Genomic DNA, 25,659 nt, shown 5'->3' on the forward strand with positions numbered 1-25,659 from the left:
AAAATGAAAACCACAGTGAGATACCATGTCATGCCCTACTGGGATGGCTACTTAATAAGAAGAAAAAAGTGCTGGCAACGATGTGGAGAAATTAGAACCCTTGTACATTGCCGGTGGGAATGTAAAATGGTGCAACTGCTGTGGAAAAAGAGTGTGGTGTCTCCTTAAAAAGTTAAACACAGAGGTACCATATGCCCAGGGATTCCAATTCTGGGTACTAAAAGAACTGAAAGCAGCATCTCAAAGATATATTTGTATACCCATATTCAGTGTGACGTTATTCATAATAGTCAAAGGTGGAAACAACCAAACTGCCCATTAACAGATGATTGGATAAAATATTTGCTGTAGTCATGTTCTATAAAGTCACGGCAAACACTGAATTAGCAAATATTCAACTATTTCTCCTAGGGGAACTTTGGGGTAATGGTCCTTACAACCTCTGGTCACATTTCATCAACTGATCTATACCTAATTTTGTTTCATGTGTATTTCCGTTTAAAGACATCTTACTTAACATATATTCCTGGTTTGTTAGCATTGAACTATAGCCAGCAGAACCGTAACTCATGCTTCAGTAATGATTATCTGACACACCTATTTTCTCTGTGAGGCGCATCATAGCTTTCTTGAGCTGAAGAACACTAGCTAGCACTTCAGCACTATGTCTAGGGGCGAGCCATCTTAAACGGTGAAATCACCAAAAGGCATAAAAATGCAAAACACATGGCAATAAATAGACTGTGAAAAGGATGACAGTTTATAGCATGAGAGCTGAAACAAGATGGCGGAGTGGTCCCTTGTGTGAGCTCAGCTGCAATGTGCTCTCTTGGCAACTCAAATTCTTTGTTACTCTGCATTTGTCTGTAAATGACCATGAAAATCCTGTGAGTATTGACTTTGAGATTACAAATAAATGCAGTCAGGAAGCAAATATGCAACTACAGAATCCACTAATGAGGACTGACTTGATATATCTATGATGGAATATTATTCTGCCATAAAAAGGAATGGAATTCTGATACATACTAAATATGGATGAACATTGAAAACATTAGGCTAAGCGAAATGAGCCAGGCACAAAACGACAAATATTATATGATTCCACTTATATTAAATATATAGAATAGGCAAATTCATATACTAGAGGTTACCAGAGGCTTAGGGGAGGGAATAATGGGGAGTGATTGTTGAATGGGTTTAGAGTTTGTTTGGGATGATGAAAAGTATTGGATATGGATAGTGGTGATGGTTGCACAACAATGTGAATGTAATTAATGCTACTGAGTTTATGCTTAAAAACGAAAAATTTTATGTTATACACATTTGATGACAAAAATTAATAGATGTATTAATAAGATTAAATGGGTTGTTTTAATGTTCTGTTAAAATCAAATGCTGAAACGATGGCACTAAGGAGATTCTTATTTACCCACATGTCCTTTTAAAACAAGAACCCTCTTTAATATGTGTTTTCTTCTGGTTTATAGAACATATTTTAAAACGGGCTTACTATTCAATAATATCAGTTGATTATTGAGGGATACAAGTTAATTAAATTGTGCGTGTCAGTTGTTTGGCTTTACTTCATGCTTTTGGTGAACACTGATGCAGTACTAGAATTACTCTTTTTGATAAATTGCCAAAAGCAGGCCACCTCGAGAACCAACAATTGATGTTTCTAATTTATGTTTGGAATAAAATTGTCTTTGCAGTACATCACGTGTGGGCGAACTGGTACTCTTAGGTACATTACTACTGGTACTACTGAGGTATGTTGGCACTATCTGTCTATACTTTTCATCTTTTGCATTACTTTTCTTACTTTTATCACCAACCTATTTCTCATCTGCCTCCTTCCCTACTGAAACCCCTATTTCCTATCGCCAGAGAGAGCCATCTGTCAGAATATGGCTGTAGTTACTATCATAATTCAAATATTCCCTTTTAAGTATTTCTTGACCCAACAATTACAAAGAAGCACTGCTAGATATAAACATAAATAAAATGTGCTAATGAGGAATGCAAACAGTATTAAAATGTAAACTTAAAATAGGAAGGAATTTGTAGCCAAAGGAAAACCGATTACAATTCTTTCAGTCTTTTAAAATGCATCATAAAACTAAAAATGTTTTGCTACAGAATAACAGTTTGGCTTCTTTTATGATGGCAAAGAAGGGTAATTACGATTGTCATGAAAACACATTGAGCAGCTGTATACTGTTAACAAAAGAACCATTATATGAGCTCGTAAAAGCTGGCACTTTATATATTCACGTTTCCTAGAAATTAGATCGTCTTCCCAATTGGAGTCGATACCAAAAGAGACTGTTTTCTATTAATTGTGGCTTTGTACCAGTCAATTTTCAGAGCCAACTGGATCATCTTTCTTTTGGGATATATCCCACATATTATTATGTGGAATTTATATATACTGATTTATATATACTCAGAAGCGTACAGTATAATGTTGCAAAGAGTAATTTTTAAGTTCCCAGAGATCTGTAAATTTTTAACGTTAAAAAATGCCAGTTTCAGTAGATTCTTTCACCAACGTACATCTGTTTAGAAATCATTGAAAGAAAGCATAACGAATAACTCTGCAGTTTATTTTATGAAGGCTAATTAATAGGTACTTACTCATTAAAGACTAGGTCTGGTGCAAAATAGAGAAATTGGCTGTTCGTATGTTTGTAAGATCTCCAGCTCAAGGCAAATGATGATAGACACATCCAAGAATACTGGATTAGGGTAATTTGGTCCTCAAGAGGCAAGTTTTTAAATCCTGAAGAACAAAACGATTAATCACAGAAATACACTTAGCATTTAAGTACATTCCAGGAAGATGCTTCTTAAGTCAACCCCAAACAGCCACCTTTCTTTCACTTTTCTCTTCTCTAATAGACGCAAATCAATTCAATAGTCATTTACAGAGCGCCCACCACAGGGCCAGCCCTGTTCCACACTTCACTTTAAATTCATCCTAATTCTAGATGAGGGTAAACTGCCAGGGCAAACTAAAATTGCAAAGTTCAGCAAGTTTCGGTGTGGATGACAGCCTAAAACCCTTGGTTAGATTGAGAGAATTTGTATTAACCCGAAAAACTTGCTTCATCCCACCCACAATTAATAACACTAAAATAAAAGGTAATTTAATAACTGTCAACCCCTGCGTATCTGCAATAATGGTGGGAAATTTCATTTGTTCATGAGTTTGTGGTGCTTAAAAAATGAGCATGTGGTGCCTCCTATGGTCTCGGTTAATACCAGACTTTGATAAAGTTCTATGGTAGAGCATGGTTCCTTGGCACCTGTCCTCCCTGCCTGACAGACTCAAGCTCTTCTTTTGTTCTTTATTTATTTATTTTTTAAGATGAAGTCTCATTCTGTCGCCCAGGCTGGAGTGCAGTGGCATGATATTGGCTCACTGCAACCAGGGTTTCAAGCGATTCTCCTGCCTCAGGCTCAGAAGTAGCTGGGGTTACAGGTGCCTGCCAGGATGCCCAACTAAATTTTGTATTTTTAGTAGAGACGGGGTTTCACGATGGTGGCAAGGCTGGTCTCGAATTCCTGACCTCAAGTGATCTGCTTGCCTCGGCCTCCCAAAGTGCTGGGATTACAGGCATGGACCACTGCACCAGGCCTTCTTTTGTTTTTTATCACCCCCCCATCTCCAGGGGCATCATGTTATTTTTCTGTCTGTGGAGTTTCACTGGGCAAGCTTCTCTTCAAAGAATCAGTCAGTGGAGCTTTCCCCAACTTTTACAGCTGCTGTCTGACCATAGGTAGTCTAAGAAACTGCTTTAGATTAATGAACTGGGACAATGTAATGGCAATTTCTAAGTGATGTTTCTGTAGATTAAGAGGGGCCTTATTAATTAAATCCCATGAAACAAAAAAATGACTAAAATAGGAATTCCAGGGACAATTTGAAGGGTGCTGGGGGCCAGGTGATTATTTTTTAGACAGAAGAGTCATTCTAGGTCTCTTACAACTTGCTAGGCCTTACCTTACTTGGTCTATGCTTAGATTAACCCTCGTTATGAGCCGTTAATAATGTGCTCAACTTGTGATTTCATGAACAGAATGTATTTTACCTTAATAATTTTGGATGAAATTTTCCATTTTGATCAACATAAGAAGTGTATATGTCATTTTTAAAATTTTTAATTTTAATTTCTTTTTTTTTTGAGACAGAGTCTCACTCTGTTGCCCAGGCTGGAGTACAGTGGTGGGATCTCAGCTCACTGCAGCCTCTGCCACCCGGGTTCAAGCGATTCTCCTGCCTCAGCCTCCTGAGTAGCTGGGATTACAGGCACCTGCCACCACGCGGGACTAATTTTTGTATTTTTAGTAGAAACGGGGTTTCACCATCTTGACCAGGCTGGTCTTGAATTCCTGACCTCGTGATCCATCTGCCTCAGTGAGCCACCTGCCTCGGCCTCCCAAAGTGCTGGGATTACAGGCATGAGCCACTGCGCCCAGCCGTATCTGTCATTTTAACAATAAAATCCTTAACCCTGCATTCTCGGAAGAAATGAGCACATTAACCACATTTTTCCTATATACTTGATCAATTTGCTATCAGTTAAAAAAATCTGATATCAGGATTTCATAGAAGGCAAACTCCTACTGCATGGTTGGAGATGGCGAAGTCAGTTGACCAGACTTGTTAAGTTCAGGATGCAGCCTGTGAAAGGAGAGGCAATCCTACCTGGTAGTACCTTTGCCCACTTCACGACTTGGATCATCTGTTTGCCTGCTAAGCGGTTGAGTGTGGAGAGCAGATTTTCGGCCGTATCTGGTTTTGAGCTGTCATAGCCTGCATATACAATTTCGGGTTCAATGTTTTCAAGGACCATAACGGGGGAAGGTGTGAGCGCTCGTGAGATTGTGGAGAGCTGAGGAACCAGTGCTGTGTTGACCGAGGGTTCTTTTGCAGGAGCGATGTACGTTGTCCCTTCCTCTGGGCTTTGCGGGGGTGGGGGTGGGGGTGGGGGCTGCTGCTGCTGTGGCTGCTCCTCATGAATCCCTTTTAACTTTCCCAGCTTCTTTGACTTTCGTGCTATAAGAAACCATAAATGATAAAGCCAAATTAAAATTATGTTTGAAATATACTGACTCACATTGATTAAAGTACAGTTTTCCTCTAAATAGGTCTTGTTATGTCAATAGGAACATGACCGTTTATTCCACTAAGAGAAAATGTATAAAGCTCAATTACTATTACTTACTATTGGTATTAGGAGAACAAACTCCTTCCTTCTTTCATTCATTTTTACAAGTCTTCACTGCCTGTCTCCTATAAGAGACTGCATAAGCTGCATAGGAACCCAGCTAACATGTTCAGTATAACCAAGCCTTACCCGGTCCTCAACAAGTGTTCAGCCTAGTGGGGGAGGAGATAAGAAATGTACCACCAACTATACCGCAGTGCAGGTAGAGATCGGTACCATGATAAAAACAAAAATGGCTAAAATTTATTGAATGCTTACTAATGCCAGGCACTGTTCTAAATGCTCTATATAAATTAACTAATTTAATAATTTTATGAGTAGATTCTATTATGATTCTCGTTGTAGAATAAGGAAACAGAGACCAGAAAGTTTAAGAAATATAAGATCCCACATCTTGTATATCTGAAATAGAGTTTAGAGGAAGGGTAAATTACTTCATATGCGAATATGATGGAGGTGGTGGGGGAGGTGGGAAGGTTGGGAGGTAGATGGACAGATAATTGGGAAGACAGATGAATGAGAGAACGGATTAAAAAAAAAAGTTAAGAAGCGCCAAACTGAGCTTAGGTATGTGAGAATTACTTACGTTACAAATGTAACATTTCAATTTATTTAAAAATTCTTGAAGCAAACAGACACCTTCTACTTAATCCTAACAGTCGTGAGAACTTACAGGACACAAATTTAACGTAGAGTAGGACTATGTTACACCAATTAACTTGATTTAAAAATAGAGTAATTTGTGTTTATAATTATAGCCATTAATGTTTATCACATTCATCACAGAAAATCTTACAATTCAGATAAAAGATAAGCTATCAAACAACAAAAGCTGTATTAAATATTGGAACCAGGCTTAAAAGATGAATAAGACATAACTACTGGCTTTAAGAAGTTTAATATTAACAAAAATTTTAAACTTCAATAATTTATAGCCTGTCTCTTTAATAAAAGATTTGAGGCACAGAAATCTGATTTTTAGAACTGTTTATCAATGAAAAGCAGATGTATCATATTCACGTAAGTTAATGGAAGATGCTGACCAAGAACTGCCCAGGAGTGCTGAGCCAGCACTAGTAACCCAGATACTTCTGATGAATGGATGAGTGAACAAATGAAAAATACTCAGCAAAGTGCCTCAAAAACTAGACAAAACAGAAAAGAAGCAAGCACCCAGGTTATCTAAAAACATAGTCAACTGACGACTCTATCAGAGCTTAAGAAAATCCTCAATAGCATTAATCTGTCTTTTGGGCAATTAGATAAACTCTCCTCTAAGTCTCAACTGATTCATCTGAAAAATGGGCATGACAATGTCTCCCTCTCTTATCTCTCAGAGAACTAAATGGGTATGACAAATAAAAACATGTTGGAAATTATTATTAACATCTGAAATAGCATGTCAATGTTACTTCCATTCTTCCCCCATAATTCTGTGAGCATTAAAAATATTCCAGCACATTAAGATGTTCTCCTCTTTTATAGGTCCACATCTGACGATAACCATAATTTATTGACTAGAAACAGCCAAGGGTGATATTTTCAAATTTTATTAAAAGTGATTTTTTTTTTGCAAACTAATGATAAAATTCATATTGTTTTAGGCTTTCAGTCTACAATGCTGTGCTTATTCTCACTGCTTATTTAAGGTCAATGATAGGAAATGTCATGAAGAATACTTAATATTTTCTCCAGCACTTACACACAAGGCTGTGGTCTGTAGCATAAACCTAGGGAGCTGATTATCGACATCACATTTAGCATTTTAGGTACATTTAACTTTATACTGTGATTTTGTGAATACATGTAGGACACTTGGAATTGAGTAATAATCCATATTTACTCCAATAGTTCAAGGTAATAAATATCTCCAGTGTATCTTCGGCCATGCGTATTTACCCAATATCTTTTCTGAAAGGGCCAAAAATATGGTTACTTAATTCATTATATTTATATCAAAGTAATGTTTCTAAAATGCTTAAATATTTTATACTGTTCTAATACATGCTATATTGTAAAATTTAAGCTCTTCAAAGTGGGTAATAATGTCTTATGTATCCCTATAACATCATATCACTTCCCATGATGCTTATGGGTACTCAATAAAAATGTCTGTTGAATAAATTTACCTTACTTAAAAATTTTAATAAATGTTAACAAACTATTACATATATAAAGTATTAGTTTACTTCCCTGTGGGAAATGTGGGCAAGCTTCTGAGATTTTATGATAAAATTTCTGAATTGTTAATTATTATTCCTTTTCAAAATTTCTACTGTGTAATGACCCACTTGTGGAGTTATTACTCTTAAAATACCATACCTAAAATAAGCTAAATGTATTTAGCATTTCATGTTCCAAGCACAGTTCAAAAGAGCTTTTACTTGTTTTCAGCATTCCAATGCTCACCATGACCCTATGATAGGCACTATTTTCATTTTTCAGGTGGAAAACCTTAAACACAGAAAGATTAACTACTTTTTCATATTGCAGAGCTAGTAAATACCAGGGTGAGGATTTGAATCCAGCTATGGCTCAGAGTTCACGCCCTTAACCTCTATGCTACATGTAGTCTCTATTCTAAACCTTTTCTCTTTATCTAATTCATGTAATTTTTATACTTTAAGATTAGCTAGCATAAGCTTCAAATCCAAGTGTATAATTAAGATGTTTGCTAATTACACAGGAACATTGTTGGCTAAAGATACTTAAGGAACATGTTTCTATTAACCAAAAGCATCAGTGAACATACATTTGGGAGCTTACCACTATTTAGCACCTTACTAAATCAATATTGAATTTATGGCCATTGTGCTTTGTGATCTCATGTTCCCAGATGGCCAGACCCAAACACCATTTTCTCCATTGCCAGCAACAGTAGCTGGGTGTGTATCTGTGTGTGTGCACGTGCAGGGTACATTAATGTGACTGTAAATGTCTCCCAGTCCCAGTTAAACTCACTTAAAAGAGGAGTTTCACTTGTTCTACCTGGATGTTATAATAACTAGTGTGTGCTTAGTTGCTGCCCTCAGGTGCCTAGTCCTTAATTACTAGTAACATTTTGGCAGCCACTCTTTCCTGGCACTGCTGGGAGACAACTCTTTAGATTCTCGTGAATTGTTCCCCCGAGGAACTGGCAATGGGGGGGCCCTGCTTCCTATCCTGACCAACCTGCAAAAGAGCAGGCAGAGCACATCTTGGTGGGACTCTATTAAAACTGTGACAGATTTCTAATGAGATCTCAAGATTCACAAGAGCTTTGAAACATGACATGGCAAGATTTCCTTTTTTGCTTCGCTCCACCTCCTGAGGCTGGTATGACCTGCTACATACCCATTTGACAAGCCACCGTTGTGGCCAAATGATGGCTGGCTAGGACTTTCACCACGTAAAGATTCTTTAGTCTTAGCTATGGTAATCAGGACAACTTTCCCCCTCTGGAGTATAGTAAAAGAGTGATATATAGTAGAATATGGGATCTTGTTCAATTACAATATTTCATTAGAAAAAAATAAAGTGAGAATTCTATGATTGCAGAAATGCTTCATGCCATGTCTCGAAATTTTAGGTCTTGGCAGTAAACATTAGAGAGGCTATATTGAGGTTATATTAAAATATATATATTTTCTGTTCACAGGCCAAATGTAATTACTGCTCACAAAACAGTAACAGCATTCTCTCCCCGTGCCCCCACCGCCAACTATCCTGTTTAACAGACCATTTCTCCCGTCACCCTCACACATGGGGCATGAATTTCAGCCCAATAACCCTAATTGTGCTTTCCTCATCTCTTTATCTTCATGACTTCTCTTTGCCTTTCTACTGCCAGAGAAGGAGTCCTCTCAAAGATAGGGGGCAACTAAGTAATCTGGCCATGAAACCAAAGGAAGCAATGTCATCCTTCTATAGGGTTAAGAACTAATTTGCACTAATAGGAAAAAGATCATCTAAATCAATCCCAATGTAATAAACACCAGTAGAACTGGGTCCCAGGGCAATAAATAATTAGCTTGTCAATTGACTATAAGGAAGTGGCATTTCAATTGTTTATAAATACTCTTAGAGTGGTTAAGAAAGTTGGGGCCGGGTGCGGTGGCTCACGCTTGTAAATCCCAGCACTTTGGGAGGCCGAGGCGGGCGGATCACGAGGTCAGGAGATCGAGACCATGGTGAAACCCCGTCTCTACTAAAAAATACAAAAAATTAGCCAGGCGCGGTGGCGGGCGCCTGTAGTCCCAGCTACTTGGAGAGGCTGAGGCAGGAGAATGGCGTGAACCCGGGAGGCGGAGCTTGCAGTGAGCCGAGATTGCGCCACTGCACTCCAGCCTGGGCGACAGAGTGAGACTCAGTCTCAAAAAAAAAAAAAAAGGAAAGTTGAATACAGGTTGTTTTTTTAAAAGTGTCTCCAAATATTCTCAGATTAATCTACATAATTTAACAAGTTAACATACATTATTGATTTTGTTGACATAGAAAACACGCCAGGGCAAACACAAACTCAACTTTTGATCACTTTAAAAGATATTCCAAATGAGTGAGTATCCATATATTACATTTTTTTTTTTTTTGAGATGGAGTTTCACTCTGTCGCCCAGGCTGGAGTGCAGTGTCACTGTATCGGCTCACTGCAACCTCCGTCTCCTGGGTTCAAACAATTCTCCTGCCTCGGCCTCCCAAGTAGATGGGATTACAGGTGCCCACCACCACATCTGGCTAATTTTTTTATATTTTTAGTAGAGATGGGGTTTTACCATGTTTGGCCAGGCTGGTCTCGAACTCCTGACCTCAGGTAATCCGTCCGCCTTGGCCTCATATATTACATTTTAATGTGTGTATAAAGCTATCCACAGATACCTGCATCTATATTTATAATAAATATAAATTTGTTGCAATTGTTATATAGGTTTATTACTTACTTAGCAAATAACTAATATCCACCCATTGTATAAGAAGTACCCAGTTTGTGAGCAATGTAATGCTGACTAACAAGATCTGAGCCCTGATAAGAGATTACAATCTTAGGGAAGTTGAATTGATATATAATAAAGTAATTAGGTTTATGAAGCTGGCTATGATAAGTTTTGGGTCACTGGCATTTACAATATATTTGGAGAGAAAGATAATGGCAGAGAGAAGTTGTTTTCTTCTATCCTGTCCCCTCTGTGGTAATTTCCACCAAGCCCTGGTTTGCTTTTGGTGTGAGGCAGATTACACCAAAGGCCTCTGAGGACCAGGACACTTTGCTGCATGGGGATCCGCCTGGAGTCAAGTGCCATTGACCCACCTAAGAGGAAAGTCCCTTAGGTCAGAAGCCAGAACTGGGCAGAGGGGCTCAAGGGAATCTGAGGGAGTCAGAATAGGGGTTCCCTGATTTTACACAGACAATAACAAATTTCTGGAAGATGATTCCCCACAACAGAAATATACCATTGGAGACAGACAGGAAGTCAGATAGTGACAAAGCTGGGAAGATGCTTCTGAGGTTCTTCTGGGGCTAGACAGATGGTGAGCATGATTACTTTTATGGCATTTGTATTTTCTATAGCTATATTCTTTTTTTCTCCCCTAATATGTACATTTTGCATCCCCTCTCCCCTTTTTAATGCCAGTCAAACTCAGGAATGTGTGCACACAGAAGGGGTTTTCAAGGTGAGACAACATGTCTTCGAGGTCTGGCCAGGCTGGGGACCTCATTAGACCAAGAAAGAACCTCAGGGGAAGAGGAAACTCAGAACATCAGAGATTTAAATAGCTTCTGGTAATCATCTCTGGGCAATGGAGAAAGCTTCTGGAGCTTTCTTGTGCTCAAGGCCTGGCTGGTTTTGAATGAAAACAAGATAGACCACCGCTGGACTGCGTGGCATGGGGCTGAGGCTGCCCTGTAATTCTGAAGTGCCCTCTGGCACCTCTTAGGAGGAGCTGCAGCAGTGGTGAGGCAGAGAGGTGGCTGGTGCCTCCCTGCCAGGGTGGGTGGATTGATCCCTGCCAGTGGATTGATTACGCATGACAACTCCTACTTGGGCCCTGTCACTGTTGTGCTGATATAGACTTTGAGGAGTATCACAATGGAGTAACAAAACGACAAATCCTCTACTCACGTGTTTTACCCTCAGGACAAAACATGCTTCTGAAAGAAAAAAAGGTGGAAAAGACTGCAGTTGACTTATTCCAGAGTAGAGGATGAGGTCTACGAGAAGCCTGATAACAGTTTCAAAAACTGAAAGAGACATTGGCTAAATCATGGGGAGCATCTACTTTCTATTTCCACTGAGGTCAAGATAAGATACGAAGGGTTTAAAGGGCAGAAGAAGGGATTTAGATTAGACATCAGGAGAATTTCCTCCCAGCATTCTGGAATGTGTTATGGAGAAAGCTTGGAATGTACTACTAGCAAGAACATGTACTATTCTTTTCTAAAAATTCTAAGATAATAGGTAGGCAGGCATCCTGCTTGCCTGAGGGCAGTTCTGCCCTAAGGTAGAAGAAAGTGATTAAATGCATTATTGAGATCTGGTGGCCCTACAATGCAAGTAAATAAGACCCTCTGATGTACATTCCAGACTTACATTTGTCTGAAAGAAATCTCTCTGGTTCATACTTTTCTGAAAAACAGGAATAAATCCCTTATATTTATATGTGTGGTAAAAGATAATTTCAGAAATACGTTTCCAAAATATGCGCAAAGGGAAAAGACTATGATCTCAGAATGCCTGCTTGAGAGAATGTCTAGCACCATGGGAAAAAACCAAACACCTAACGTCCTCTGTGCTCTCTTCTCCGCCCTATCCCACCCCCACCCTCCTTTTTTTAAAAGTAGTTTAACCATTATAAAGCAAGCTGTTTGCTCAGTCCTGTATGTAAAAAACACTCCTTGGTTTCTTGTAATCTTGAAATTATTTTATTTTATTAGAGGAGAAAATAGTAAAGAGCTATCATTAATGGAGAATCTGTATGTCAGGTACTAAGATAACAGCTTTTAGAAATATCCCATTCAATGTCTTCATAAGCACACTATGAGGTAGGTACTGTGTTATCACCATGTATAGAGGGGTAAAGTGACTTATGCAATAACTGTGAGTAGCATTAGAGGGAAGTGACTTATTGTAATGACATGAAAAACTACAATAGAGAAATCCCATTACATTTGCAGACAACATCTAATGACATCTAATCAGAAGGTCAAAGGGGGTGAGAAGAGGATCGGCAGCTAAAATGGCTTTTCTAAATTATCTGTAAGGTCACCACTGGATCACCTCTGTTGACAGAGATTAGTCTTTTAAACAGGAGGCTTGTAACAACCTGTACCAATACACAAGGTGCTTTCATTTCTAACTCCCTGGGCAGCACAGTCAACTTCTTCACACTGGAAGCCTATTTGACTGTTACAGACAGGTCAGGCTTTTTGCTTTTGCTCCCTGTTATGACACCTTGATTCTAACTGGAGGAGAATTTAACAATTTTATCTGACTAGATAGAAATCAATCTAGTCAGTCTATATAAAAAATAGAACTTACTAAGGAAAGACCCTACTACTTCTTTTATTAAAAATAAAGTTCCTGAGCTCCACTGCGACTGGTAACTTCTTCAGACAAATATATCATTATTTAGATGTAAATATCTAAATCAAATTTACATTCTTTAGAAAATAGAGTATCTGTTTTGTAAATTCTTATTCTTTGAGGATAACTATGCTGAAGATTGATGTATATGCATGTGTAAAACAAGCAAAAAAAAACCTCTAAGTAGTTTTATAATACATTTAAAATAAGAAAAATAGCACTGTGATAGCTGTAGTCACACAGCAAATGGCCCCTCCCTCAGTTAAAAAGTTAATTCTTTAACAGCTTCAAGGGCTGCCTTCTTGGCATATGTTTCAGCAGAGAATTTATTACATGAAACACTATCTCATTGGGCATGCAAGGTAAATAGATTCATTAAGAATGTTTTATGAAGAAACATTACTGTTCTAACAAGGTCACAGGGGTGAATAAGTTATGAGAAAGAGGCAAAAGGCAGTGACCTGGAAATGGACTACAGCACCCAGCTTAGTTTACTAGGCCTTCCCAAGTTCTAGCATGATCTTCACTAGGCTTGGGCTGAAAATAACTAGCTAAATGCTGGAACCTACAGTGGTAGAAATGTCCCAGGAAGGGCCCTGTGCATACCTTCTCAAACTGTCAAGTCAACTCAAGCAGGGTCCACATCAAGCAAGTATGATATACAAAAATAAGAGCTTACCAAACAGATAGATGAGGGGAACAGTTACACTAAGTAATAGTTTTTTAAAAAACAAAAATTTAAGCCTTAAGATTCCTTGAATAAGCACTTAAAGAATATTTAAACTATAATACATGTACATTTGCTTGCACATCACTTTTTAGGGCTGTTTCAATTATTCTGTTCTCCCTCTAAACATTTGTTGCTACTTTAGTGCAGTGGTTTCCACATCTTGGTCCCTTGATTATACCCAGTGACTTGGAAGTACCCAAGACTTCTAAGACAGCTAAGGAAGTTGCCGAAATTTAATTTCAGAATTGTTTTTTTGATTAGTGTAATTTGTATACTAAGAAATAAAAACTCTTAATGAGGAATAAAAAAATATACACACCAGGAGAGCAGTTTTATCTCCAATATTAATTTTCTTCAAAATATTTCTTCCCTCTTAGTTCAACAGTCTTTCTGTGAAATAAATTACTTATGGCTACATCATTATAATTTTAATTATTTCTTAAAGAACTATCACTTAACAACATATATTATCAAAAAACCACCTTAATTATAATCAAATCATAAGTAATCCTTTATTTTTATGAAAAGAAAACTGAGTTTTACTCAAGAATACTAATGCTGTGATTATAACTCAACCATTAAAAACTATTAAAATTGCTTAGTAAGAAAAAGAACTGATGAGCCAGATAACCAAACAAAATAATAATCCTGTGAACTGATACAAAAATATTTTTCACAATTGTTTTAACAGTCTGTATTTCTGAGTACCTTCACTCTATTATTAAGAATATTTTACAAATGCAAGACAAAAGAAGCTAAGCAGAATTTTTAAACAATCTTCAAGTCAGAAGCTAGTACTAATACAAAAAAGGATAAGCATAGTAAGTACATATTAATGAGTTAACAGGATGCCACGCAAGTTGGAGGGCAAAATGAAATAGGCCCGAGGAAAGAGAAAGCAAACCTTAATAGTTACTGCTTTTATGCATTTAAATATTACTCCACATTTTATTCCACTGACATTATCAAAATTAGTCTAAATTAAGAATTAATAGTAGCCAATGATGCATGTACTTCACAAACAGTTATTTTTCTAGGCTGGGATCTCTTCAGGATACAGACTGAATTGGTCTGGAAACTCCCAGATAAAGCAGAGCCAAACAAAATGGCCTTTTTTGAATAAGTGATTGTCTTGCAGTTGCTTCTCCTGTTTGGTTTCCAGCTTGTCTCTGCACACAGGGTTGGTATTGCAGCATCTTGAGGCACTTTGATGATGTCTTGTGCCGTCAGGTTTCAGGGCACTGCCAAGGACCTGGTGGTGGGCAGGGCCACGCCAGAGTGGCCAGAATGGGGGCAGACACACAGGCGTGCCCTGCCCTGCCCAGCTCTGTTTACAAGACCAACTTCTGTTTTTTCATTTGGTATTCTGCCACAGTGTAAATTCCAGAGCTTTGGTGACTCTCTCGAAATCTAATTCTGCACAGCAGGCTGAACAAATGCCTCTTTAAAAGAAAAGTGCTTCCCATTTTAGTTTCAAAAGTATTCTTCGTATTTCTATCATTTAGTCCTACCCTACCACCCTAAAGGAAAAGGGTCCGAGAGAGGATTTAAGAAAGTTTTTAATATATAAGATACCAACTCATTGAAAATAAGCTTTTGGGGAAAGTTTAACGTTAAAGGTTTTTTATTTTTCATGATTCCTTATAATCTGTATTTTCCATTCATATGAGATTGAACAATAGACTTGGATAGAAACAGTCAGCCGTTATCCATCAAAGCTGTGAAGGACCCGTCCTGGGAGGACTTCCGGAAATTTTAATGTGGGTAGTTCAGGAAGGGCAGCTGGGTCATTTCTGAAAGTTTTTTTGCGGGGAGATTAGGGGCTGTAATTCACATTTAAATTGCTATTAACTTTTAAAGTAACATCACATTCATAGTACGGAAATAAACAAAACAGTTTTCGATTCTTTCAAATTGTTTGCCACTTCCTTGTTACTATTCTGCTTATGTTCTAATGGTAGGTTTCCCTTCATTTAAAACAAAGTCTGCTGCATGTGGTGATTTTCACACTTATATTCCTAGGTCCAAAGAATGATGGATCTTCAATGAATGATTCCACTGATGGCTTTGTTAGTGTAAGGACAAGCCTCTCCTGGGTCACAAGGTGGCCCATGGCTGTCACTCCAGTGAAGCTCTTGACTAGGGTTGGTTCTTCACTGCTGACTTGGAATAAGGCCAACCTCGTGCTATGGTTTTAAAATGGGTGATGTGGTTCTAAGTCATCTACTATGTAAAACTCTCTTTTTAACCCTCATAATAATTTCAACCCCCAAATTTAAATGGGGCTAACAAAAGCCTATATAACCTTCCCTTTAGAGCATTTTTATCCTTTAGTGATTTTTTTCGGACCCACAGTTAAGATTAGACATTCTCTTTTATAGTCAGATATTCTCTCTTCACAGATATGATCATAGAGGATAAAGATCATCAGGCCATGCCCAACATGATATACTCTACACTCGTTTGTTCAGTTTCTGAAGTATTATGCTTAGAACTTATCTAAGTATTTTATTGCATGGCACACAGTAGGCAGTAAATAAGTGCTTACTGAACCAAGGGAAAGAAAGAGCAAATAAACCAATAAATGAATGCTTTGCTGACCCTCTATACCAGGTTACTTTTCTTGATGTGATAACCACAGCCACCATTTTCTAATAACCCTTTTAAGAGAAATGGAAAGAGAGGATGTTAGGTTTCACCCCAAACCCCAATGAACTAGGCTAGTCTACCTAGAAAAAAATTCCAGGCAAGGCTCAACCTAGCATCACACTGATAACAAAAGTTAAGTCAAGCAACCTCCAAGAAGCAAAGCCAAGTACAGGAGCAGAGGACCTGACAGCCCTGTGGCCAGGGGGACGTAATGTTGTTTTCTCTGGCTGGGCAGCAAACAAGCAGGCAGTCCTGCCACTTCTAACCTTGAGAGAGTCAGGTCCCTTGAGGAAACAGGGAGAAGCCAAAAAGAAAAGAGGCCTTTAGCTTCATAGAACCATACTCCAGAAATAGACTCCAGGAAAGATGCATTCTATATACTTAATCTTAGGGCCCAATAAACATCATTAAATGAGCCACAGCAGCATGGGCTCCTTTTTGTGGGTGGAATGATGGAAAGTGTTTTTGACCTTGACCCTCTCTTCCTTATGGAAGGGGCAAGTGATGCACAGAAAGACTAATCTCCCCCTGCCCCAAATGCCCATCATCAATTCAAGGTTTTAGTACCCAAATTGTGAGCACTCTAAGAGAACGAGAGCCTTCTAGACCCAGAAAGGACCTCACAAAACACCCAGTTTAATCTATTTTAAATGAGAGGAAATAAAGTTCCAGGAAGATGAACTGCCTTGCCAGGGTTCCAGCTGATAGAGGCGGCATGTACATGGAGGCTCACCGTTTCAAGTTCAGTGGCCTGTTAGCGGTGTCAGCAGCAGAACTGTTATGTAGGAGGGACTTAGAGAAATGTGTGAAAACACATTTGCTTCATAAGACATTTATTGATATTTATTTAGGATAGATTGGAAGGCATTTGGTGAAAATTATGAGGGGAAGGCTAAAAACCTCTCCCAAGGCCATCCAACAACCACTGTAATATCTGTTTAATTTGGCATAAACACAAAACCATCCAAATGGAATTTCAGCTTTTTACAAAATAGTTTCTTCAGAATTACTGTGAGAAGCTACAAAGTTGGATGACAAAGTTATCCATGACTCTTGGTGGCCAGCTCGTTAGCAGACAGCCAGTGAGTTGTCTTACTTGTGTGGGATATGCCTATGTTTGTAATGTGCCTATGTTCAGTAATCATAGGCACAGGATGTGCCTATGTTTAGTAATCACGTACCAAAAATATGCCTTCATAAAGTACCCAATAACTACCATGCATCACTCTAACTGTAAATTTCAAGAAGACACTAAAGAACTGTTGTAGACCTGACTATCAAAGCCCTGTGAATTGAAATCAATATGCCATAACATGTGAATGTTAGATACAAGTTGAAGCCCCTGAAGGCAGGTCACTACAGTAGCATAAACATCCGTTTTTCTAAGTACCAGGCAGCATTTGGATGAATAGATCTACGATGACCATATTGCCCTCACTGTACATGGCCTAAACTCATCTCTCTGGAAAGTTAATCTTTCATAACATTAACATCAGTATGGTTAAGAAATCACTTACATAAATTATTCTCAATATTATCAGCTGTTATAGTCCACGGTTTTTTTTTTCACTTGGTTCTTATGCTTAAAAAGCTAAACAAAATTTTAATCTTGCATTTTCAGGGAGCTCCTGTCAAACAACTTCTTCTGATAAACACATATGATATATTACAAAAAAGACTGAGAAAAGAAATTAGAAATTTGGGAAAGGAACCCTGTAAGATATACTATGTAGTTACTTCAACAACTCATAAGGATCAAATATGATTTATGATTTTATATATATATAAATATATATATTCATCTCTTTATCCTCAACTATGCTTTAATTTACTTACTTCCCAAAGTGTAAATAACTACTAAAAGCTATGGCTATTTTAAGAGCTTAATAAAAGTAATGGGATATAACTGAGAAGTTCAAACGATAAAAGATCTAAACAATGACGAAACACATAAAGCCAAAGACTATGAAAACAGAGATGATCATACTGCTTCTCAAACTCTGGTCAATGAGTGATCTTCCTTATAATTGCCTCAGGGCTTACTCAAGATGCAGAATCTTGGGCTGCCCAAAGTACACATGGCAGAGTATCTACAAGTGGAGGCTAGGAGTCTTCATTTTTAACAAACTTCCCATGTGATTTTTCCTGCACTTTAGAATTGAGAACTATCAACCTAAAGGTTCTGAATGAGATTACAGAAAGCAGGAGAAAGAGAGAAACTGAGAAAAGATGATTTGTTAACAGGAAGGAAGAAAGGGAGGGAGGGAAAGAAGGACAGATATTAAAAATTTGGTCTACACCATGGTTTCTCAACTTCATTGACATTTTGGGATGGATAATTCTTTGTGTAGAAACGGTCCTGTGCATTGTGCAGTGTTAGCAGCATTCCTGGCCCTCTATCCAAAAGATGCCAGTAGCAATCCCCCAACCTCCAATCGTGACAATAAAAAATATTTCCAGACTTTGCCAAATGTCCCTTCCGGGGGTAAAATCGCCCCTAGTTGCGATTCAGTGGTCTATACTAAGGAAGTTGTTAAAGCAAGAACAGTGAACTAGAAAGATCATGAAATCTCTTGGGTATATAAAAAACGATCAAATGAAAACTGAAATAAGAAGCATGCTAATTCATTATGCTCCTAAAGTTAGTTTCCTTAATAGCAGAAGTCATAAACTCAAAAGTGAACTCAGCATAATAAAAAAATTCATTTTCATCTTTCAAAATTTAGCATATTTCACACAAACATTTGCACTTCTGACACTGCTTGAAAAAATTTTTTTTTGAATCTGGCAATACCTGCAACAAATAGCTAGACCTGAAACCGGCCACTCCCTTTGGCATGGCAACAAACAGCTCGACCTGGACTGGCCACTCCCCTTCGATGGAGCATTCACTTCCTATCCCCATGCTTTATAGATGGGTGAATTCTATAAAAAAATTCCATAAATATGTCATGGGTGTTGTAAGAGACTGGAATATGTTTTAAATATGTTTATTTAAAACTTACATTTAGTTTCCTAGATGCCAAAGTCTTAGTAGTAGGGCCACACTTTTAAACTACAAACATAATTTACAAGAAACACAAGCACAAGTACACAGTCTACTAGAGAAATACCCAAAGTTTAGTGTAATCATAATATCAGGTTTATTATCACAAGACATGGCCAAGTACCCTGCCACACCCAAAGGGTGTATGTACTGACTGACAAGCACATATCCTGGATGTTATTACGCTCATAAAAAAATGAGTAGTGACTGGTTGATCTCAACATTCACACTCACATCAAAATTCAACAGGCTTCCTTACTAGCCATCCATTAAAAAGAATATTTGTTCCTGTGATAGAACAGGGCTTCCCCTAAACGGATACTTCCTTCAGTTGTGTTGCTGCTACTGGTCCCCAAGCGTCGACTTCCTGCTGACACCACCTGGAGGTAAAAAGGTCCACACCCCTAGGTTTACGGTCTATGTCTCATCTTTGAAAGTTGCACCTCTTTCCCTATTCCATGCCAATTTAAGTGCACAATTAAACATGACTGCAATGTGAAGGAATTTCCAGGTATGAGCTCTACAGAGTTACTTCAATCATGAGTGCGGCTGCACACTCCCCAGTTATCTAGGCACACATTTCTATCAGGGATGAATGCCTTATAGCAGTGGTTCCCAACCTTTTGGACACCAGGGACTGGTTTTGTGGAGGACAATTTTTCCTTGGACAGTGATGGGGAGGATGGTTTGGGGATGAAACTGTTCTACCTCAGATCATCAGGCATTATATTCTCATAAGAAACACACAACCCAGATCCCTTGAATGTGCAGTTCACAATAGGGTTCGTGCTCCTATGAGAATCTAATGCAGCTGCTGATCTGACAGAAGGCGGTGCTCGCCCATCACTCACCTCCTGCTGTGCGGCCCAGTTCCTAACAGGCCAGGGACCCTGTATTGCTGCCTTATAGGTCCTGCCTGATAATGCTCTCTTTTTTCAGCTGGAAGGCTTCTCTGTTTCCCAGAGGTGTAGCTACACTACTGTCTTTGTGTTCACGGTCTTAAACACAGCACTGCTTATTTCCACTCTACTCAAGTGGCCACCCAGACAAGGGCTGAGGCTTCCTGTCAATCTTGAAGTTCCTGGGAAGACAGGTGTTCCTCCCACCTGAAATCAGTACAGATTCCTGACTCTGACCTTGGATTACATGTATTCTAGAAACTATGGAATCCAATAATTAAGTTGATAATCCCTGGGAGTTTACTCCACTAAGCTCCTCAACTAAACCTTTCATCTTAACCTACTCATGTCGGGTTTGCTTCACTCTTGGTTTTCTTTTCTTTCTATTACCTCTTATTCTTTGTGTTTTTACATTTGTCTCGGGGGCTCATTTGTCCATCCTTTACTCTAAGTCAACTCATCCTAATTTTCTTTTACCTTAAACCTAATGAGGTTCAAAGTTCACTACAAACCATCAAACCAGGATTGAAATTCCTGCGTTAACAGCAGCAACAGCTATCCCAACACCCCATTGTCTTCCATTCTGGTGACAAAAATTTTAGTTAAGTAAGCATAATCAAGAAATTCAAACAGTACTTAGAATTCCTCGCCAAGGACTGAAGAGATATAAGCCTTTCCTGCAGTATATTATCATTTAAGAAGTTGCCAAATTATGCTATATAAGTCAACAATAAGGATCAAGACTTATGTGTTTTTTGGAAACTGCATTGTCCTGGTGCGGGGATGGAAAAAATAATATTACACTAAAACTTTGTTAAAATACCATCGTTGGACTCTGTTAGAGGACTAGTTTTATAATGAAATCTTTTGTGTCTTTAATAACTGTAGAGCCAAACCTTGTTGTGATTATTATTTTTTGGCCAAACAGGCAAGGTTTAATGGCATGTTTGTTTATTCATTCATTCATTCATTCCTTCATTCATTCATTCAATAAGCATTTATTAAGCATCTACTGTGCTAAGTGCTCTGAAGAGAAAGACAAAAGGACAACTCTGTTCTTGTAAGTTCAGACTATTTGGCAAGAAATAACCTATAAACAAACAATTATAATAAAATGTGATGAGTGCCATAATAAAGGCTCTGGAAGCACAGAGAAAGTACTAATCAACTCCATCTAAGGAAGTCATTAAAAGCTTTATAGGAAAAGTCTTAATAAATTATAAACATATATAACATTGTAAAACTGTCTAAAAGGGAATGAAAGCTTTCCCCACTGTGTAAAGGTTGATCTCTGAGGAGTACACTTAACCTGGAGATGATGAGTTGATTACAGAGATTTATTAGCACAGGGGAGGAATACGTAGGGGCCATTTCAGAACTGTGTTGACAAAGGCACAAACCAGCAAGAATACAGAGAGACTTCTTGGATGGGAGGGATGGTGTCAGGGAGTAAGGACAGAGAGGGGAATGAGGTGGGTGACAGAGTGGCAACATGTTTTTGTTGGACATAGGTCATTACGTAGTACGGTGGGAAGAAGAACGAAGACTTCACCTCCCAATCCCTGGGATCTGTGAATGTGTCACCTTACATGGCAAAAGGAACTCTGAAGATTAAATCAAGGATTTGAAGATAGGGAAGTTATCCTGAATTGTCTGGGTGTGTACCATGTAATCATAAGGCTCCTTATTGGGGAAATATGGAGGCAGGACCAGGAGAAAGGGAGATGTGATGATGGAAGCAGGGATGTAAGTGATGCCTTTAATCTGGCTTTGAACATAGAAGGGGCCACAAGCCAAAGAACGTGGGCAGCCTGTAGACATTGGAAAGGGCAAGCAAGTGAATTCTCTCATAGAGCCTCCTCTAAGGAACACAATCTGTTGACACATTGAGTTTAGCCCAGGCTGACTCATTTTGGACTTCTGACCTGCAGAACTGTGAGATAATAAACTTGTGTTGTTTTAAGCCAATAAGCTTATGGTAAATTTGTTACAGCAGCAATAGGAAACTAATTCCCACAGGAATCCAAGGCTTCCTTCTTGGTCCTCCTATGTGTCTGGCACAAATGAGAGGCCCTTGTTGTAGCTGACAAAGAGGGCCCTGTTACTCAAACCAGCAGTGCTGACACAGCAGAAACTGCTCCAGCACTGAAGCAGAAGGAGCGTGGGCGGGAGGAGCCCCCGACTGCGTGGAGAGGGCTGCGGAGGCAGGTATTAGGATCCCTAGCACAAGAAGATTCACGGGAGTGGCTCAGAACCTTTCAAGGGGTGAGGAAGAAGGCAGAGACAAAAGTGGGTGTGTGGGTTTCTGGGTTGAAAACAAACTAGCATTGTGTTCACTGCTTTATGTTCAGTCATAGAATCCCATTCGTTTTGAATTTCAAGCAACCTAAAGGAAGCTTCAGATTTTGTTTATTAAAAAAATAAGTCAAATGATTTGACAAAAACTGAGCTACTGGATATGAAAGCCTGCCTGGGAATGGGACAGTTAGTGAGTCTCAGAGTAAATAAAGCAAATAAAGTCAACCCTTTAAAAATTTCCCCTTTGTTCTGGATCTGTTTTTTAACTCCAGAGTATTTTAATCGAATCTCTTATATAATACTCAGAAGTCAGATAAGGACTTTTCTTCACCCATAAAACACCTGGAAAACCAACAATAGCGTCATCACTCAGGTATTAGCTAAAAAAGTTCAATGGCATGACCCAAATCACCTCTATGGAGTGACAACGAAGTGGTTCCAGAGGGTATTTCCTCTGAAGAACAAACAGAATGGCGAAAACATCTACTTGGGGGCCTGAAGACACTAGCTATGCACAGACATTTCTGTCTGACTGTACTGATGACCAGCATGAGCAAAGGCAACCATGGTGGGAGCCTGGGGCATGTAGCATGTGGGGGGCAGGGCATAACCCCAGTTCCCTTTGCTCTGCGTCTCCCCAGGGGGTATAAATGTCTACATGCGTCCAGGGTCTGAGGTGGGGCAGATGAGTGGAAGTGAAGTAGCACTTAGGGTAGCATCTCCAGGTTGGTTTCCTCTCTCTTAATGAATCACAAGCCATGCCAGGGTCCCTCTTTCTCCTCCTCGGTTTTCATCCTAAGACTGTTCCCCACTCTTGACTTCCCAATACCAGGAAGTAGGGTCACTCTTTCAGTGCTTGTCCTCTCTGACGATATCGGACCTACCTTAATCTTCACATTTTAAATGCTCTACTCCAAATGTCTGTAGCATTTAAATGTACAGCTTATCAAATATATTTAAAAGTTATTAGTGAGATACAAAACTGGTAAAGTCAGTAGACTACAAAACCGGTAAAGTCAGTAGTCCCTTTGTAAGGCTCTGTTAGGGTTGGCAAGGAAAATGCAAATGCATTAACTTGAAACATCGTATTCAGGGACTTCTCCCAATGAAGAAATAGTTACAGAATGCTGATCAGTGATTTCCTTAAAAAAGATAAAATAACACTAAATCAAAAACCAAAACAAAACACACACAAAAAAACAACTAAAGGCCTGTTAAAAAATCAATGAAAGGACCTTCTTATCCTAAGAAGAATGCTGCCAGTGTCAGCAACCCTTGGAGCAGTGGTTCCTAGCCCTGGTGAACTGGTGCACAACAGAGGCCTAGAAAAGGAAGGATGCCTGTGCTCCATTCAGATTTACTGCACGAGAATCTCTAGGAGAGGCCTAGAAAAGGAAGGATGCCTGTGCTCCATTCAGATTTACTGCACGAGAATCTCTAGGAGAGGCCTAGAAAAGGAAGGATGCCTGTGCTCCATTCAGATTTACTGCACGAGAATCTCTAGGAGCAGGGCAAGGGTGAGTCTGTTTAAAAGAAAGACTTGACAGATGATTCTGAGATGCAGTGAGAACTGTTCAACAGGATGGCTTATTTACAGCCTAGACGTCCCATCATTCTTCCACAAAAGCTTTTGAATTTGGCTTAAAATTTCGAATCTCACCCAACTTTATTTATCTACAAATATGAGTATACATAGGATGGAAAAGTGTTTTTAATGCCATGAGATTTAAGTTTTTTGCTTTAAAAATATATATTTATATGCATGCATTATATGTCTAATTAACATATGAAAATGTTTCCAACATGTCTTTCATTTCTTATTTTTCTATTTTTCTACTGTAGTATATTTTATGCCTTCATATGTAAATAAAGATGAAACAGTTTGAATTTTTACTCGTGAATTAGTCTAATTTTGGAATTAAGAATGGCTTGATGTGAAGACTGCTAGAGTAAGAAAATTGAATTGAAAGAAATCTGAAAGAATTAAAAAAAATTTTTTTAGCCAGGCATGTGCCTGTAGTCCCAGCTACTCGGGAGGCTGAGGCGGGAGGATCACTTGAGCCCAGGAGCTAAGACTGCAACACTGCACTCCAGCCTAAGTGACATAGCAAGATTCTATCTCTAAAATAAACTAAAAATAAAAATTTTAAATTGCTCATAAAGCTTGCCTCCCAGCTTGCAGTTGCTGACCATCAGTTGCGAAGAGTTTCTGGGGGGAAACAGTAATGTGTCAAGGTAGTTCCAGAGCTGAAGGGAGATGAAAGAAAGTCAGCTGCTAGAAAGAGGTCACCCTAGTCTTAGCCTGCCTCCCAGGCATTTCCTAGTATCTTTCACAAGAGCTAGAAACCTTTACAATAAAACTGGATTCATTTTTTTTGGTAAGAATTTGAGGGGCCGATTTTCATATTCTGAGTTCAGGGAGCAACTCTGTCTACTGTAGATGTTGAAATTGTGACTGAGGTGGTCGGCGGTTAGGAAGGTGAGTGGGCTTTCTGCAAGACTGCTTGAGGCAGAGCTGCTCTTTCCAGACAGCACCCATGCAAGCATCAGTAGATAGCACAGGGCCATTTGATGGGATAGATGTACAAAGGGAGCATCTGGGATGAACTCACCGATGTAGTGAGGGACAGAGTCACAGGAAGCCATCCTGAGATGCCTCTACCTTTTCCCAGTAGATAGAAGTCAAGGAGTTGCAGATACCACTTTGAAGCAAACAGAAAGAACTCTAGGGATTTGGGCCATTATCAACACTGAAGGCACTCTTCGAGTCTCTTTGCTAAATTTCCAGTGCTTATCAGATCTATAATAAATTTCTTCATTTTAAAGATTAGCTCCTAGAAAGAGCAAGGCCAGCGCCTACCTTCTTATTATCACAATCACATCATTGCATGGGATGCCTGGCATGTCAGAGGCATGTGATGGGTTTTTGCTGAATAAATGAATGGATTCATCAGAGATACACTTTTTAAACACTGTGATCCCCCTATACAAATTAATCTTAATATGAAAAATAATTATGTGATAACAATATATGCTTATTTTCATTCCCATTTAAAATATTTCACATTAGTACGCTGAAGGAAGAAGAACAATTTTGGAGTTTCTTATTTTCATGACCTAAATCAGAAACTGCCTTTATATTGTAGTTAAGTATTCTTTTCAAAATAATGAAGCAGCACATTCTAGTGAAGCCATTTTTATTAGCTCTACTAATTCGGCTTTTAAGAACCTCTCTGTCAAA

The 25,659-nt window shown here is 38.8% G+C and overlaps 1 protein-coding gene across 4 annotated transcripts in view; it reads right to left on the reverse strand.

The window, feature by feature from the left end:
• The window catches only part of NR3C2 (nuclear receptor subfamily 3 group C member 2), a 362,474-nt gene that overhangs the window by 71,568 nt on the left and 265,247 nt on the right, over window positions 1-25,659 (reverse strand). For all 4 annotated transcript variants that reach the window (XM_030816220.1, XM_030816222.1, XM_030816219.1 and 1 more), the window contains exons 5-6: window positions 4,715-5,065; window positions 2,641-2,785 (exon numbers count right to left, since the gene is read on the reverse strand). In XM_030816220.1, the coding sequence (XP_030672080.1) occupies window positions 2,641-2,785; window positions 4,715-5,065 (496 nt within the window). The remainder of the gene's footprint in view (window positions 1-2,640; window positions 2,786-4,714; window positions 5,066-25,659) is intronic.

This window comes from Nomascus leucogenys, chromosome 7b, assembly GCF_006542625.1.
Source record: "Nomascus leucogenys isolate Asia chromosome 7b, Asia_NLE_v1, whole genome shotgun sequence".
Classification (NCBI taxonomy): Eukaryota; Metazoa; Chordata; class Mammalia; order Primates; family Hylobatidae; genus Nomascus; species Nomascus leucogenys.